The following is a 15,660-nucleotide window of genomic DNA, read 5'->3' as shown; positions in this document are numbered from 1 at the left end:
AAATATTTTATTTGCTAGAGATGCAGACCTAATGCATTCGAGTGCCAGTCTTATTTCTGCCCTTTATCATGAAGCTTTAATTTTGTATTTCCATTTTTCAATTACTTTAGTAAATTCACTAGGTATATAAATTCTCCCATATGCATAATGGTCTGTTTCAATTGTAGGAAATAGGACTTGGTTTAATAAAATTTATAATACATACCACTTTTGCCATCATTAATAAAATTTTTATTTTAGCTTTCAGTGACTATATTTTTAATCCTTTCATACTCACTGTTTAACAAATTTTACTGAGTAAAAATGTCATGAGCATTTTAATTTTTAAATGCTCTTTTTAAATATTGAAATGATTTCTAAAATTTAACAATAACTGTTGAAAAATTATCAATATATTTCAGTTTCAGAAATTTAAATTAATAGTTGGGCTACCCTCTCTTTAACCCTACTCTTCATTTCAGCAATTAAAAAAAAATTTAATTTGAAGGTATACATATTACAATTCGAGTTTTAGCAAAACAAGAAAAAATTGATATGCTTTCATTTTCAATAGAAAGTTGTGAAAATTTAGTTGTTCTTTTATTAACCAGACAAGTTTATTACATATTTTAAAAAATCATAATAGAAAATATCTAACAATTTTTCAAAAACTAAACATGGGCAAATCCTTGAAGATTTTTGATAGCCAGGATAAATATTATTATAAGAAGCTTAACCCAATAACAATCGAGCAACTTTTGATCAACTAATTTTATTTATTCTTATCAGATATTTATCAATTATAATAAGTTGGTATAAAAGCAACTTTTAACTTCCTTTAAAATATGGTGGTAGCCCTAAAAAGGGCTGTTGGGTATTATTTGCTTTGGAGCAAGATTTTTTTATCCACCAAAACCATACAGAGTTCGTCCTTGTCTTTTCAAGGCATACACAACGTCCATGGCGGTAACAGTCTTCCTCTTGGCGTGTTCAGTATAAGTAACAGCGTCTCTTATCACATTTTCTAGAAAAACTTTCAATACACCACGAGTTTCTTCATATATGAGCCCGGAAATGCGTTTGACACCACCTCTTCTGGCCAATCTGCGGATAGCTGGTTTGGTTATTCCTTGAATATTATCTCTAAGAACTTTTCTATGACGTTTAGCTCCTCCTTTTCCTAAACCTTTTCCACCTTTGCCTCTACCAGTCATTTTATAATTATTTTAATTTTAGAATTTCGAAAAAGCAAAAAATGATAAATATTTTTTTTTATCAAGCTATTTATACAAATATAATATAATTTATCATTGGTTTAAAAATTGCATAAATTTATGTAGGGAAATATCACATATTTATTGTATATTATTTAAAGATTATTATTGGATAGTATTTTAATAATAATAAAAAAGCGCAAAATTATTAGAGGGAAATTATATAAATATTAAAAAAAGCGCAAAAATACTGGAGGATATATTATTGGATGTTATAAAATACACATATTATTTTATTTTTTAAATAACAAAACAAAAATGGAGGGATATTGTTATTTTTATATATATTTTATAGATTTTTATTGGATACTATTTATATACACACATATTTTTTTTAATTTTATATAAATATTAAAATATATTATTATTTTTATTTCAAATATTTTTCTTCATAGATAAACTATAAAATTAAAATGCCACCTAAACCAGCAGGAAAAGCCGTTAAAAAGACTCACAAGCCTAAAGTCGCAAAAGGTGATAAGAAAAGGAAGAGATCGAGAAAAGAATCATATGGTATCTACATTTACAAAGTGCTGAAGCAAGTTCATCCCGACACTGGTATATCCAGCAAAGCCATGTCCATAATGAATTCCTTCGTTAACGACTTGTTTGAAAGGATTGCAGCAGAATCATCTCGTTTGACTCATTACAACAAACGTTCAACTATCTCAAGTCGGGAGATTCAAACTGCGGTTAGACTGTTATTGCCTGGAGAGTTGGCTAAACATGCTGTGAGCGAGGGAACCAAAGCTGTTACAAAATACACAAGTTCAAAGTAGTCTCTTTGCGACTATCAATACCCAACAGCCCTTTTTAGGGCTACATATTTTATTGAAGCAAATAGTTTATGAATCAAATTTTAATATATTGTCCTTTATTTCAATAAATCTTATTGATTTTATCAAATATATTATATAGATTGGTCAAGCCTTTTAATAAAAATTTAAATCTATTGCTTTGCTTTATAAAGAATTTACATTATTTTAGTAAGGAAGATTTGTTACTCTTTAGTGCCTTAGTCATTGCTAAACTAAAACAGCTTTAAATTTTATAAATCAACTAAAAGGGACAAATAGAATGAAGGTTTTCTTTAATATTATATTTATAGTTTTTGAATTTTTTTAGCTAGGGACGCGCACCCCCTCCCCCTGCTGCTTAAGCGCCTGATTTAGTTCATATACTAAACGAGTGATTTAATTAAAAGTTTCAGTTGAATAGTATGATATGGAATTATGTGTGTTGGGTTCAGGGTTGCCATGTCTCCCCCCATCAGTGGGAGTCTCCCACAATTTTTTAGTTTACCCACATACATCTCACTCCCACAATTAGAAATCTCCCACAAAAAGCTCCCACAATTTTTTAATTTCTCCCACAGTTTTTTTTTTTAGCATTTTAAGGTTTTTAATATATAAATAATAATTTTGAGAGACAGTATTTGATTATTTTTATATTTAAAATAATTTAAATATTTATTCGAAAAATATGTCTAGTTCTTTTATTTTATTTTTCCGCTCTAAAATATATTTTTTAAAAATTCTCCACTCGACATTTTCAAAATTTTTGTATTAGAAAGAATAGAAGTTAGAACAGTATGTATAATTATTATAAATATATTTTAAATTACTTAATATATTTTATATCGTTATCTAGAATTGCAGTGCTCCACTCGACATTTTCAAAATTTTTGTGTTAGAAAGAACTTTTAGAAGTGGATATTATATCCCATACATAATGGTAAATATAGCTGATTCAGGGTTATCAATGAGTTGCATGTCAGCTTTCTGCGCTGATAATGCCTCTGTTAATTTTGGCAAAAATCAAAGTGTATTTACCGAATTGAGGCAGCACAATAATGAATTAATACCAATTGGCGGTATATGCCATATACTGCATAATTCTTGCAAGAAGGCAATGAATGTACTATCTGTAGATGTCAAAGTAATTGTGATGAAATGTTTTAACGAATTTAGTTCAACTAAAAGAGTCACTGAATTAAAAGAACTGGTGGAGTGGTCTGATTTAGAATGGTGTGAGTTGTTGCGATATGTACCTATCAGGTGGTTATCATTAATACTTGCCATCGAGAGAATTTTAAAATTTTACGAACCCTTAAAGAAATACTTCTTAAATAAAGATTTTAAAAGCTGTCCTAAAATCTTGAAAAATTTTTTCGAGGATGAAATGTCAGAAGCATATTTGGGATTAGTTTCACATGTAGGAAATCTACTTCATGTAGTTAATATTCAGTTGCAATCAGAAGATTCTTTATTGATAAAGATTCACAAAATCATGCTACAGCTCTGTTCATCTCTACAGTTAAAAATAGATAATAAATTTTATGGCGCTATTGCTAAAAATATCATATTAAAATGTTCAAATATTACTATAATTAACGTATTTTTAAATGAAGCAAATATTTTTATTAAGACAATTTTGGAATATTTACAATCAAGATTTGATTTTAATAACTCTATTTACAAGTGTATAAATATTATGACCTTGGAACAGAAACCATCATTTGATGGTTTTTGTACTTTAATAAATATATTAAAATTACCGATAGACATTGAAGCCTTGTTTGGAGAGATTGTAATTTTTTCCATTTTTATGATTCGCCAGAATACTTAAAGGTAGATGGTCTAAAAGCAGAGGAGAAATGGGTGGAATTTTTTCGTAATAACGATAAATCCCCATGCTTGGAAAAAATTTGCTAGTATGTTTTCTCCTTACCTCATTCTAATGCCTCATCGGAGCGCATTTTTAGCCTGAGAGAAATCGAATTGCTTTAACAACATTAGAGGCCGAGTTAATGGTTAAACAAAATTATAAAATGTCATGCCAGGAATTTTATAAATATCTTAATAACGACGGTAAACGTTTAGTTTAATCATTTAAATCTCAAATAAAATATAATTAACTATAACTATTTGACTTTCTATATTTTATAAAATCTTATTTATACATTTGCATAAAATCAAATAAATTTATTTTTACATTGTAAAATTAATATTTTGAATATTTTGGCAAATCATAAAAATAAAGAAGCATTACAATCTCCTCAAACATGACATCATATTAAATCTTATTAATAATTATCCGATAATAGTAATAATATTCTTACTTTGGTATTTCTGCAGCATAATTTAGTGAACCTTTATTAAATTATATTCTTCTGATTGCAACTGCATATTAGCAGCATATAGTAGATTTCCTATATGTAAAATTCCTAAATATACTTCTGCCATTTATTTTTGAAAATTTTTTTCAAAATATTAGGACAGCTTTTATAATCTATTTATTTTTTAAAGGTTTGTAAATTTTAAAATTCTACGATGGCGCGTATTATGAGGAACCTGTCAACCAACATATGCTGACTCAATTCTATAAATACACTCTGGTTTTTGCCAAATTCACCTAGGAATTATCAGATGAGAAAGCTGCCATGCAATTCATTGGTAATGCCAAATCTGCCATATTTACCATTATATATGGTTAGCTAATCTGGAGAAATTTTTTTAATAGTTTTATTGAAATGACATTAATTTTGTTGAAATAGGGGAGGATCAAGGGAAATGTTTTAATATCTCCTTATTTGATGCATCTGTTAGAATTGCATATGTTTGCACATCTTTCAAATCGTCAAGATTGACCTTCTGGATTTATATCCTAAAACATTGATGATAGCCTTGCTCAGTTGTGTTCTACAAAGTATACTTTTCATTTATATTAGTCGTTAAATATTATGGGGAAAGATTCTACCAACATTGTGATGTTAAGTAGCTCTCTGAATGTTGTACTGCATGATAGGTATTTACCATTTCCGCAACTGTAGTTGCATCTGTATTATTTCTTATTTTTGAAGAATATGTTTGTTTTGCAATAGATGTTGATAGACTGCCCTGTACTGATTTATGCTTTGAAGATTTTTGATGCCTCAAAATATCATATTCCCTTTCCCCATTGTATTAACTAAATACTGTAGAACAACTTCCCCACACTGATTATAATTATTTTTTACATTGTAAATTTAAAATTGTTTGTTTTTTTATAAAATCTTATTTATACATTAGCATAAAATATATTTTTTTACATTGTAAATTTACAATTTTTTTATAAAATTTTATCTTGTTTACATTCTTTTGTATAAAAGATCGTTGGTTATTATTTTTAAACAAAATTAATATATTATAATAAATCAATATGTTATTTTAATAATAAAGATAGTATTTAAGAAATTTTGTGTCGTACTATAATTACCTATTTTGAAAAATAGTTGCGTATTTTATTTTGGAAAATAGTTACCTATTTTATTTTGAAAAAGAGTTGGATATTTTATTTTGAAAAATAGTTGGCTATTTTATTTTGAAAAATAGTTGGCTATTTTATTTTGAAAAATAGTTGGCTATTTTATTTTGAAAAATAATTACCTATTTTATTTTGGGAAATAGATTCGATTTTATATATATAAAAATAATAAACGGATAACTAAGTCAATTCTAAATCCCGGCCGCAGGCCGGGCCAAAAATTTTTTTTAGCAATTTTCATATTTCTCCCACAATTTTTATATTACTCCCACAAAATATCGAATTTCTCCCACAATTTGAAAATTTTGACCTGGCAACCCTGGTTGGGTTAGTACATTGCTATACTAATACTCACCATGATAGAATTTTAAAATCTGAACTTCTAAAAATATATTTTTTAAATGGAAATTATAAAAGTTGTCCAAATATTTTGCAAAAATAAATTAGCGGAATCATATTTAATCATGGTTTCATATTTAAGAAATCTACATGTTAATACGCAATGACAATCAGAATAATCTTCGTTAATTTAATACAGATTCATAAAAGCATGTTAATCTTTACAGCTAAAAATTGATAGCTCTATTTTTAAAAATGTTATCTTCAATTGTTTAGCTTTACAATCGATGACCTATTAAATGAAGCAGTTTTTTTTTTACTAAAATTTTTTTAGAGTAACAATCTTGATTTTAATAATTCTCTTTACCAATATATAAATTTTATGACTTGAACCGCCCATCCAATGTTTTAAAAAAAATTTAGCCCGCCCGCCCAGCCATAGTTTTAAAAATATATATACCTGCCCATTTGTCTAAAATTTTTTACCCGCCAGCCCATTATTTATAAAAAAATTTCGCTTATAGAATTTAATTAATTCTTTCAATTTTTTAAGCATCTAATAAAAATATTTCAGCATTGCACCTCTACAAAAAATTTATAATTTAGGAAATTAATTTAAACATAAAAAAATTTTCAAGACAATTTATTTGATCAAATAGTATATTTATAGAAAATTGGGTTAGGGTACCTTTTCAGGGGCAATTATTTTTGTTATTTTTTAATGTTATTTTTTGTTATTTTTTAATGTTATTTTTTGTTATTTTTTTATGCGATTTTTTGTTATTTTTTTATGCGATTTTTTTTATGCAATTTTTTTATGAAAACTATTGTTTTTATGTTATTTTTTTATGATTGGTTCATTTTCTTATTGGTTAATTTTTTATTTAAGATATTTTAAAATTAATATATCTTTTTTTATTTAAGCTATTTTAAAATAATTTTTTCTAAAATTTAAAATTCGTACAATTATTTAAAGGAAGTGATGGGGGCAAATAAGGGGGAAGGCTAGGGGTAAGGGGTAAAATTATTAGATTATGTACAATGCGGGTAGGTTTGGGGTAAGAATTTTGGTAGACGAAACTTTCCATTTTTAATTTTTTTTTTGGTATAAATCTTTTTTTGGTTCCCTTTTTTTTAGTTCCAATATATATTATATAATTCCTTCTATTTTTTTAAAAATGAATATTTTTGAAGTTGGTGTTTATACTCAAAATGATGAGAAAGCTTATGATTTTTGTCTAAATAATCAATTTATACCGCCTGGAATACAACATACTGTTGCAATTCCGTAATGCGGGTTGAAAAAAACAATAAGAGTTTACGATATCGATGCAGTAGGTGTCGTAGATCGTATTCAATATGGAAAGGTAATATTAATATATATATATCATAAATGACGAATTTTTAGATTCGATTTTTGAAGGAATTCATGATGTTGGGAAATTTTTAAGACTAGTGTACTTGTACATAAGTACCAATTCTTTAAAAAATATTAAACAAAATTATTTTTAGGCCGTTATAAAATTTTAACTGCTTCGAAAGAGTTAGATTATGATAAGAAGGCAATTTCAAGATGGTAATCTAAAGTATAATATGGTTTTTTACTTCACTTATATAGGTTTAAAAAATTTCGAAAGGTATGTGGATTCCATATAGCCTCGAATCATTCAAAGATCGGGGGAAGGGGGGCCTGGCCACGTTATTGAAATTGATGAAACTCGTGTATGGAAGCGTAAATATAACCGTGGTCGGCATTTGATTTCCGAGGCTATATGGATTATTGGTGGTATATGTCGGGAAACAAATGAGATATTTTTAAGTGTCACCACAACAAGAGATCAAGATACCACCTATCGTGTGGTTAAAGATAATGTTATGCAAGATTCCACGATAATGACTGACTCGTGGTTAGGGTATGTGAATTTATTTTTTCAATAAAGCAAAAGTGGTGATAAATGTAAATATATTTATCTTAGATATAATCGGCTAGAAAGTTCAAACTATTTCCACTATCGGATCAACCATTCGCAAAATTTTGTTGATCCAAATGACAGATCGATCCACACTCAAAAAGTCGAGAGGCTGTGGCGGGATCTAAAGGCAAATTATAAAAGACATGGGGATCGGGATAATATTCATGAATATCTTCTTGAATATAGATATTTTCGAAAATATAGATTATTAAATCGTTTTGATGTTTTTATTCATTTTATTAATGATTGTATAAATTTTAATAGTATATTTCAATTTAATGAATAAATTATTTCGATTGTTATGCTTAAATTTTATTTATTTTTGCAATCTCCCTTTAATTATAGTGTTATCTAAAAAAAATTAAATTCTTTATACAAATTTTAGAAAAAATTATTCATATTAATTTTGTATAGAAGGAATCATATTAAGTTTGTATAGAAGGAATCATATTAAGTTTATATAGAAGGAATCATATTAAGTTTGTATAGAAGGAATCATATTAAGTTTGTATAGAGGGAATCATATTAAGTTTGTATAGAAGGAATCGTATTAAGTTTGTTTAGAAGAAATCATATTAAGTTTGTATAGAAAGAATCAACCAAATAAATTTTAAATAGCGAAGTTTCATCTATCAAAAATTTAATCCCAAACCTACCCGCATTGTACATAATCTAATAATTTTACCCCTTACCCCTAGCCTTCCCCCTTATTTGCCCCCATCACTTCCTTTAAATAATTGTACGAATTTTAAATTTTAGAAAAAATTATTTTAAAATATCTTAAATAAAATAAGATATATTAATTTTAAAATATCTTAAATAAAAAATTAACCAATAAGAAAATGAACCAATCATAAAAAAATAACATAAAAACAATAGTTTTCATAAAAAAATTACATAAAAAAAATCGCATAAAAAATAACAAAAAATCGCATAAAAAAATAACAAAAAATAACATTACCCCCATCACTTCCTTTAAATAATTGTACGAATTTTAAATTTTAGAAAAAATTATTTTAAAATATCTTAAATAAAAAAAGATATATTAATTTTAAAATATCTTAAATAAAAAATTAACCAATAAGAAAATGAACCAATCATAAAAAAATAACATAAAAACAATAGTTTTCATAAAAAAATTACATAAAAAAAATCGCATAAAAAAATAACAAAAAATCGCATAAAAAAATAACAAAAAATCGCATAAAAAAATAACAAAAAATAACAAAAATAATTGCCCCTGAAAAGGTACCCTAACCGAAAATTGATATTATACCCGATTACGATTTTAACTCTTGGGGATTTTTCTTTAACTGTTGTGCCAAATCTTGAGGTTTCATGATATTATTTTGGCTAAAATCTTATGGCGATTAATTACATTAGAAAATTTGGGACTAGGATTTGACATAAAAAAATCCTTGGAATTATTTTAAAAAATTCACCATAATATATTAATAAATAAATTGACCTTTCTCCTCCTAAATTTTTGAAAAAATTTTTATATACATAAAAAGGCGAAACGAAGTTTTTTTGTCTAGGACATTCATGTCAGTGATTCCCCTTTTTTTAACATCTATAAAATCTTCGAAAATTCCCTAAACTTGCAAATAATAAAATCATTCCCTTCTATCTTATATCCTGAGAAAAATTTAAAAACGGGGATAAATTTTTTTTTTGAGGGGGGAGGGCATTTATGCTCGGGATTAGACGCTATGATGGGAGTCTGATATCCCATAATTTTTTACGCATCGAAATTCCTTATATAGAAATTATATAACTTGAAAAATATATAATAATTCATAAATCTCCTGAAGCGACATCAAGCTTATAGAAATAAATGGTAACAAGAAAACGTGCATTTTGGAGATAACAAACACATAAACACAACATTTCCAAATATACACATGTATTTTAATATTTTCTATAAATATTTTTTTTATTGTAAAAAATGTGTTTATTGTATTATTATTTTTTATGATTGGCTGTTAAAAATTACAGATATATTTTTATTTTATTATACTCTTTTATGATTAGCTCCTATATAATACACATATTTCTTTTATAAATACAAGGAAATATACATTTTTTTTATTAGTCTCATTTTTATCTATCATTTTAAATTTTAAATAATATATTCTAAAAATGACTGGACGAGGTAAAGGCGGAAAAATAAAAAGCAAGGCAAAGAGTAGATCAACCCGTGCTGGACTTCAATTCCCTGTTGGAAGGATTCACAGATTACTGAGGAAAGGAAATTATGCTAAAAGAGTAGGTGCTGGAGCTCCTGTATATTTGGCTGCTGTTATGGAATATTTAGCTGCCGAAGTATTGGAATTAGCAGGAAATGCGGCACGAGACAACAAAAAAACGAGAATTATACCTAGACATTTGCAGTTGGCTATCAGAAACGATGAGGAATTAAACAAGCTTTTATGCGGTGTTACTATTGCTCAAGGTGGAGTGTTACCCAATATTCAAAGCATTCTTTTGCCCAAAAAATCCGAAACATCAGCTAAATCTTAAATGATTAAATAAAAATACCCAACGGCCCTTTTTAGGGCCACTAAAAATATGTAGAATGCTAAACTGCTTTTATAATAAAAATGCTGAAATTAATTCTGTTTTAAGACCTATAGACTATAATTTTTAAATTGAAAAATGATATATTACTTAAATTTGTATAGGAACATTAAAATGATTTAAAATACTCTTGAATTTCGATAAATTGGAATGAATCTCCTACCCAGCTATCAAAAATTCTCTCTTCTATTCTATAGTTTTTGATGGTTGCCATCACCGTTTTTGAGTTATTAAAAGTAAGCTAATACCCAAATAAAATTATAGTGAAGATATGATACGTGTATTGAAGAAATAATTTTCATATCACTATTTATGACACGTGTTGAAGAAATAATTTTCATAACACTATTTTTCTTCTAGAGATCCGCAGACCCAGCCCATATTTCTATTAAAAAATATTCGGCCTGGTCCGAATATTTAAAATGATTATTAATATTTTTTTAACTGGTAATTGGTTTCTTCATTTGTAGTAATATATTATCAATAGGTAATGTTGGCTTATAATTATTTTTTTTATCTTTAAAAATTGTGTTATTCCATTTTTTCGATCCTTAGAAAATATTATTCAACTATCCATTTCAGGTGATATTTAATCAACTAAAATACACTTAATATTTAAAATATACACTTTTTAAGGGGAAACTTCCAAAATTCAGGTATGAATAGTTAAAATTCTATAAAAGACTTAAATTACAAAAGGAACAGGAAATAAGAGAATTAACCAACAGTCGAATACAAATGTATAGGTAAGATAATATAAATACATGAATTTTATATTCGCTAAAAAACGAGCAGTAAAAGGCCAAATAGGTACATTTCAAAAACCAAGAATGGTTTTTTAAAAAAAATCGGCCCCAAATTAAATATTTTACAGATCCAACGTACAAATACATTATTTTAAAAAAAAATTATTTATGTAAGAAATTTAACCTACAAATTAAAAATAGATATTGGACATATATTTTTAGACATCTTATTGCTAAGGGAGTAAAAATACATTCAGTAAAAGTGGAGACGGATCCATTCCGTCAAAAGTGAGTTTAAAAATGATATATATATTGATTTTAATATTTAAAAAATTATAAGTAATGTTATAACGCTATAAAATTTGCCGGATAAAAAAGTCAAAATGTTTTGACTGCAAAATTTGCAGGATCCGTTTTTAAGACGGAAGGTATCGGAACGGACGCACTTTGAACATATATATCAATTTTAATGAAATTGACCTTTGACGGAACGGATCCGTCTCCACTTTGAATGCAGCCTAACTGAACCAGTTCATAAGCTTTTTTTTAGTTTTTAGAATGTACCAAAATTATATAAATCGATAAGAAAAACTTACGGCTTCTGAGCAGATTTAAAATATTGACGTATGATTTTTAATATGTGAAACTTCAAGTTTAATAAATTAAACAATATTCACTATCGACCCAAATAGATTAATGTGGTGGGAGAATTACGATCCCAAAGCCAAACCTCTCATTTTTCCATTAGACCGAGTCTTGCCTATGAAATATTCTGTTAATTTTTTTTAAAATTTACTTTAAAGAAATATATTGTTAAAGTTGGGTGAATTTTGGCCTATATTATGATTAAAATAATCAATACATTTAATAATTATATTAATCCGTTTGGTCATGAGAAATGTCTAAATCAAAATAATTACATCTAATACATAATAAAATTTGATATATAAGCTATTTGCTTCAATAAACTATGTAGCCCTAAAAAGGGCTGTTGGGTATTGATAGTCACAAAGAGACTACTTTGAACTAGTATATTTTGTAACAGCTTTGGTTCCCTCGCTCACAGCATGTTTAGCCAACTCTCCAGGCAATAACAGTCTAACCGCAGTTTGAATCTCCCGACTTGAGATAGTTGAACGTTTGTTGTAATGAGTCAAACGAGATGATTCTGCTGCAATCCTTTCAAACAAGTCGTTAACGAAGGAATTCATTATGGACATGGCTTTGCTGGATATACCAGTGTCGGGATGAACTTGCTTCAGCACTTTGTAAATGTAGATACCATATGATTCTTTTCTCGATCTCTTCCTTTTCTTATCACCTTTTGCGACTTTAGGCTTGTGAGTCTTTTTAACGGCTTTTCCTGCTGGTTTAGGTGGCATTTTAATTTTATAGTTTATCTATGAAGAAAAATATTTGAAATAAAAATAATAATATATTTTAATATTTATATAAAATTAAAAAAAATATGTGTGTATATAAATAGTATCCAATAAAAATCTATAAAATATATATAAAAATAACAATATCCCTCCATTTTTGTTTTGTTATTTAAAAAATAAAATAATATGTGTATTTTATAACATCCAATAATATATCCTTCCAGTATTTTTGCGCTTTTTTTAATATTTATATAATTTCCCTCTAATAATTTTGCGCTTTTTTATTATTATTAATAAAATACTATCCAATAAGAATCTTTAAATAATATACAATAAATATGTGATATTTCCCTACATAAATTTATGCAATTTTTAAACCAATGATAAATTATATTATATTTGTATAAATAGCTTGATAAAAAAAAAATATTTATCATTTTTTGCTTTTTCGAAAAAATTAAAATAATTATAAAATGACTGGTAGAGGCAAAGGTGGAAAAGGTTTAGGAAAAGGAGGAGCTAAACGTCATAGAAAGGTTCTTAGAGATAATATCCAAGGAATAACCAAACCAGCTATCCGCAGATTGGCCAGAAGAGGTGGTGTCAAACGCATTTCCGGGCTCATATATGAAGAAACTCGTGGTGTATTGAAAGTTTTTCTAGAAAATGTGATTAGAGACGCTGTTACTTATACTGAACACGCCAAGAGGAAGACTGTTACCGCCATGGACGTTGTGTATGCCTTGAAAAGACAAGGACGAACTCTGTATGGTTTTGGCGGATAAAAAAATCTTGCTTCAAAGCAAATAATACCCAACAGCCCTTTTTAGGGCTACCATATTTTAAAAGAAGTTAAAAGTTGCTTATATAAACAAATTCCTTAAAATAAAATATACCCTTATAATTTATCAAAATGTCATCATTTTATGATGTGAAGACGAAATAGGTTCAAAACTTGCTCGTTCTAAAGAAACCGTATGTTAACTTTTTAAGAATTATATTTAATTTTACCAAAATAATTTTTTATGTAGTTTACCTTTGAATTCTTTAAGTAATTTTAATAAATTATGCAATTTTAAAATTAGTAGCTCCTTAATTGTAAAATAAATGTCAATATTAGATAATTTTTTTAAAAATCTATGGGCAAGCTTACCATCTCATTCCAGACCTCCAAAACGAATTTTGGTTATAAAATAATGTTAAACAAGTTTGATTGTTTAAATTTAAACAGGCTTATGTTTTGTTTTTTGAAATAAATATTTTTATTTAAAAACTGACTATTTTAAATAGGTTTTTTATAATTTGAGTTTAAATATGATGTCTAAGAAACAATTATATATTATGATGTTTAAGAAACAATTAAAAATTATGTATATCTATTCAAATATTGAAATTTTAAGTAAAAGCATATTTAACCCCTATTGTTTATATTGAGAAGAAATATAATAATGAACATATTATATTAAAAAGATAAAAATAATGATGACTTCAATCAAGTCCTCTTTTAAATGTTTGTTGAATCAGACATTATACCCCATAGAAAAAAAGGCCTTCAATGTCTGATAATGTTGGGTTTTAGACAACCATTGCAAGCCTCTACTCCTGCTTGTCTATTTTCTTTTTAGGAACAAAATATCAAGTTGAGACCTTCATGGGCCTAATTTTTTGACCTGGCCAAGTTCACAGTAAAAAAATAATATTTGTAAGACTGGTATGCATTTAATAATCCAATTTTGACAGCTTTAAAAAATATATATAATCTCAATTTATTTTTCCAATTCAATGAAAATAAAGAATCAGTGTATTTCTGTAAAAAATTTTTAAGTTAACTGTTTTGGGCAAAAAAGATAAGTTGGAAAGAGGTTGAATTTCTAACAATAGAATAGTTATGGAAAATTAATATTAGTGAAATTATAAGATATCTTTTTAAGTATCCTTAAAATTAGCTAGATTTAAGGCCTATGACCTTAAAAAAACCCTGGCCCAGGGCTGCTAGATAATATTAGTAATAGCAATGAGCTGGCTCATGAAGGTCTCCCTTGGAAAAGTGATTTTTAAAAATAGAAATTAATACACCTTTAAAAATATCACTACCTTAATCAAAATAGAAAATTATACCAAAAAATGGTCTTCATGCTTCGCTTAGACTCTATTTTAAATTTACAAAAAATTATAATTGATTTAAATATTTCTTGTTTTAAAGTATATTTTCTTACATTTTTTAAACCTTAGAAATTGCCGAATGTAAGAAAATTTTACCAGAAAATCTATTTAATTAAATCCCTATTAAAACTATGATAAGGCATAACTTCATCAAGAGAGAATAAAATTATTATTGAGACTTCTTGTGCTACAGAAATTTATGTTTTATTGTCAGTTTTATCTACGATTTCGCATCTTTAATTTTTTTATATATATAGTCGACTGAGTTTTATAAGTATATCCACATTTTTGCAGTATACAATTTTTTCCCCGTTAAATCAATTTTTCGTTATTATATTTTTCCATTATAGTGCGCACAAATTGAGCATTTCAAATGGCAACGTGCAAATCAATAAAAATCGTTTGTCGTTAGCAACCATTTCAAAAAACGCTATTAGGTTTACTTTTTTTCCAATATTTTATAAAATGTATGGAATATTTCGAAATGAAAGAAATAAAAATGATGATACTATAATTTTCAAAGATAAATCCTTTTTTTAAAACTTTGTTAAAATTTTGAATTGACGATATTAATAAAAAGGAAACCTCTATTTAAACAAGAGATGCGTTACGTTTTTTTATTAAAAAATTAGGGAAATAACAATAAAAATGTTTAAAATTAATTCTATATCTGCATTATTATAGTGTGATCTCTAATCTCCTATTTTAAAATATGATGATTTTTTTAAAATGCACTCTTGTTGATATTATAAAACATTACAATTCTCAACCGACGATATTTATTTAGAATATATAAATAATATGTGTTTGATTTTATAAAAATTGAAGCTACTCATTTTTTATGAGGCTGTTTTTAAAAAATATTATGCTGGTCAAAGGATTCCCAAAATGAAATTTTGTAGATACACTATATATGTTG

General features: G+C 26.6%; 5 protein-coding genes across 5 annotated transcripts; 3 read left to right on the top strand and 2 right to left on the bottom strand.

The window, feature by feature from the left end:
- Positions 1-834: 834 nt before the first annotated feature.
- Positions 835-1,197, bottom strand: LOC135926394 (histone H4). The gene has a single exon (XM_065462260.1). It carries the CDS (start codon positions 1,191-1,193, stop codon positions 882-884), a length of 312 nt encoding a protein of 103 aa, XP_065318332.1. The 5' UTR covers positions 1,194-1,197; the 3' UTR covers positions 835-881.
- A 408-nt stretch (positions 1,198-1,605) lies between these two features.
- Positions 1,606-2,120, top strand: LOC135927272 (histone H2B, gonadal-like). Its single transcript, XM_065463227.1, has one exon. The coding sequence runs from the start codon at positions 1,667-1,669 to the stop codon at positions 2,030-2,032; it is 366 nt and encodes a 121-aa protein (XP_065319299.1). The 5' UTR covers positions 1,606-1,666; the 3' UTR covers positions 2,033-2,120.
- Positions 2,121-9,995: 7,875 nt separating this feature from the next.
- On the top strand, positions 9,996-10,393 carry LOC135926151 (histone H2A-like). The gene has a single exon (XM_065461880.1). It carries the CDS (start codon positions 10,013-10,015, stop codon positions 10,391-10,393), a length of 381 nt encoding a protein of 126 aa, XP_065317952.1. The 5' UTR covers positions 9,996-10,012.
- A 1,819-nt stretch (positions 10,394-12,212) lies between these two features.
- On the bottom strand, positions 12,213-12,639 carry LOC135926152 (histone H2B, gonadal-like). Its single transcript, XM_065461881.1, has one exon. The coding sequence runs from the start codon at positions 12,576-12,578 to the stop codon at positions 12,213-12,215; it is 366 nt and encodes a 121-aa protein (XP_065317953.1). The 5' UTR covers positions 12,579-12,639.
- A 332-nt stretch (positions 12,640-12,971) lies between these two features.
- On the top strand, positions 12,972-13,549 carry LOC135926153 (histone H4). Its single transcript, XM_065461882.1, has one exon. The coding sequence runs from the start codon at positions 13,052-13,054 to the stop codon at positions 13,361-13,363; it is 312 nt and encodes a 103-aa protein (XP_065317954.1). The 5' UTR covers positions 12,972-13,051; the 3' UTR covers positions 13,364-13,549.
- Positions 13,550-15,660: the final 2,111 nt, after the last annotated feature.

Source organism: Gordionus sp. m RMFG-2023, chromosome 3, assembly GCF_954871325.1.
Source record: "Gordionus sp. m RMFG-2023 chromosome 3, tfGorSpeb1-WG-v2, whole genome shotgun sequence".
NCBI lineage: Eukaryota > Metazoa > Nematomorpha > Gordioida > Chordodea > Parachordodidae > Gordionus > Gordionus sp. m RMFG-2023.
Note: the sequence above shows the minus strand (reverse complement) of the source record. Positions and strands in the feature narration are given on the sequence as shown.

Bases quoted from the DNA above. Each gene is read 5' to 3' on its own strand.
- LOC135927272 (XM_065463227.1), top strand. From the start codon at position 1,667: ATGCCACCTAAACCAGCAGGAAAAGCCGTTAAAAAGACTCACAAGCCT.
- LOC135926151 (XM_065461880.1), top strand. From the start codon at position 10,013: ATGACTGGACGAGGTAAAGGCGGAAAAATAAAAAGCAAGGCAAAGAGT.
- LOC135926152 (XM_065461881.1), bottom strand. From the start codon at position 12,578: ATGCCACCTAAACCAGCAGGAAAAGCCGTTAAAAAGACTCACAAGCCT.
- LOC135926153 (XM_065461882.1), top strand. From the start codon at position 13,052: ATGACTGGTAGAGGCAAAGGTGGAAAAGGTTTAGGAAAAGGAGGAGCT.
- LOC135926394 (XM_065462260.1), bottom strand. From the start codon at position 1,193: ATGACTGGTAGAGGCAAAGGTGGAAAAGGTTTAGGAAAAGGAGGAGCT.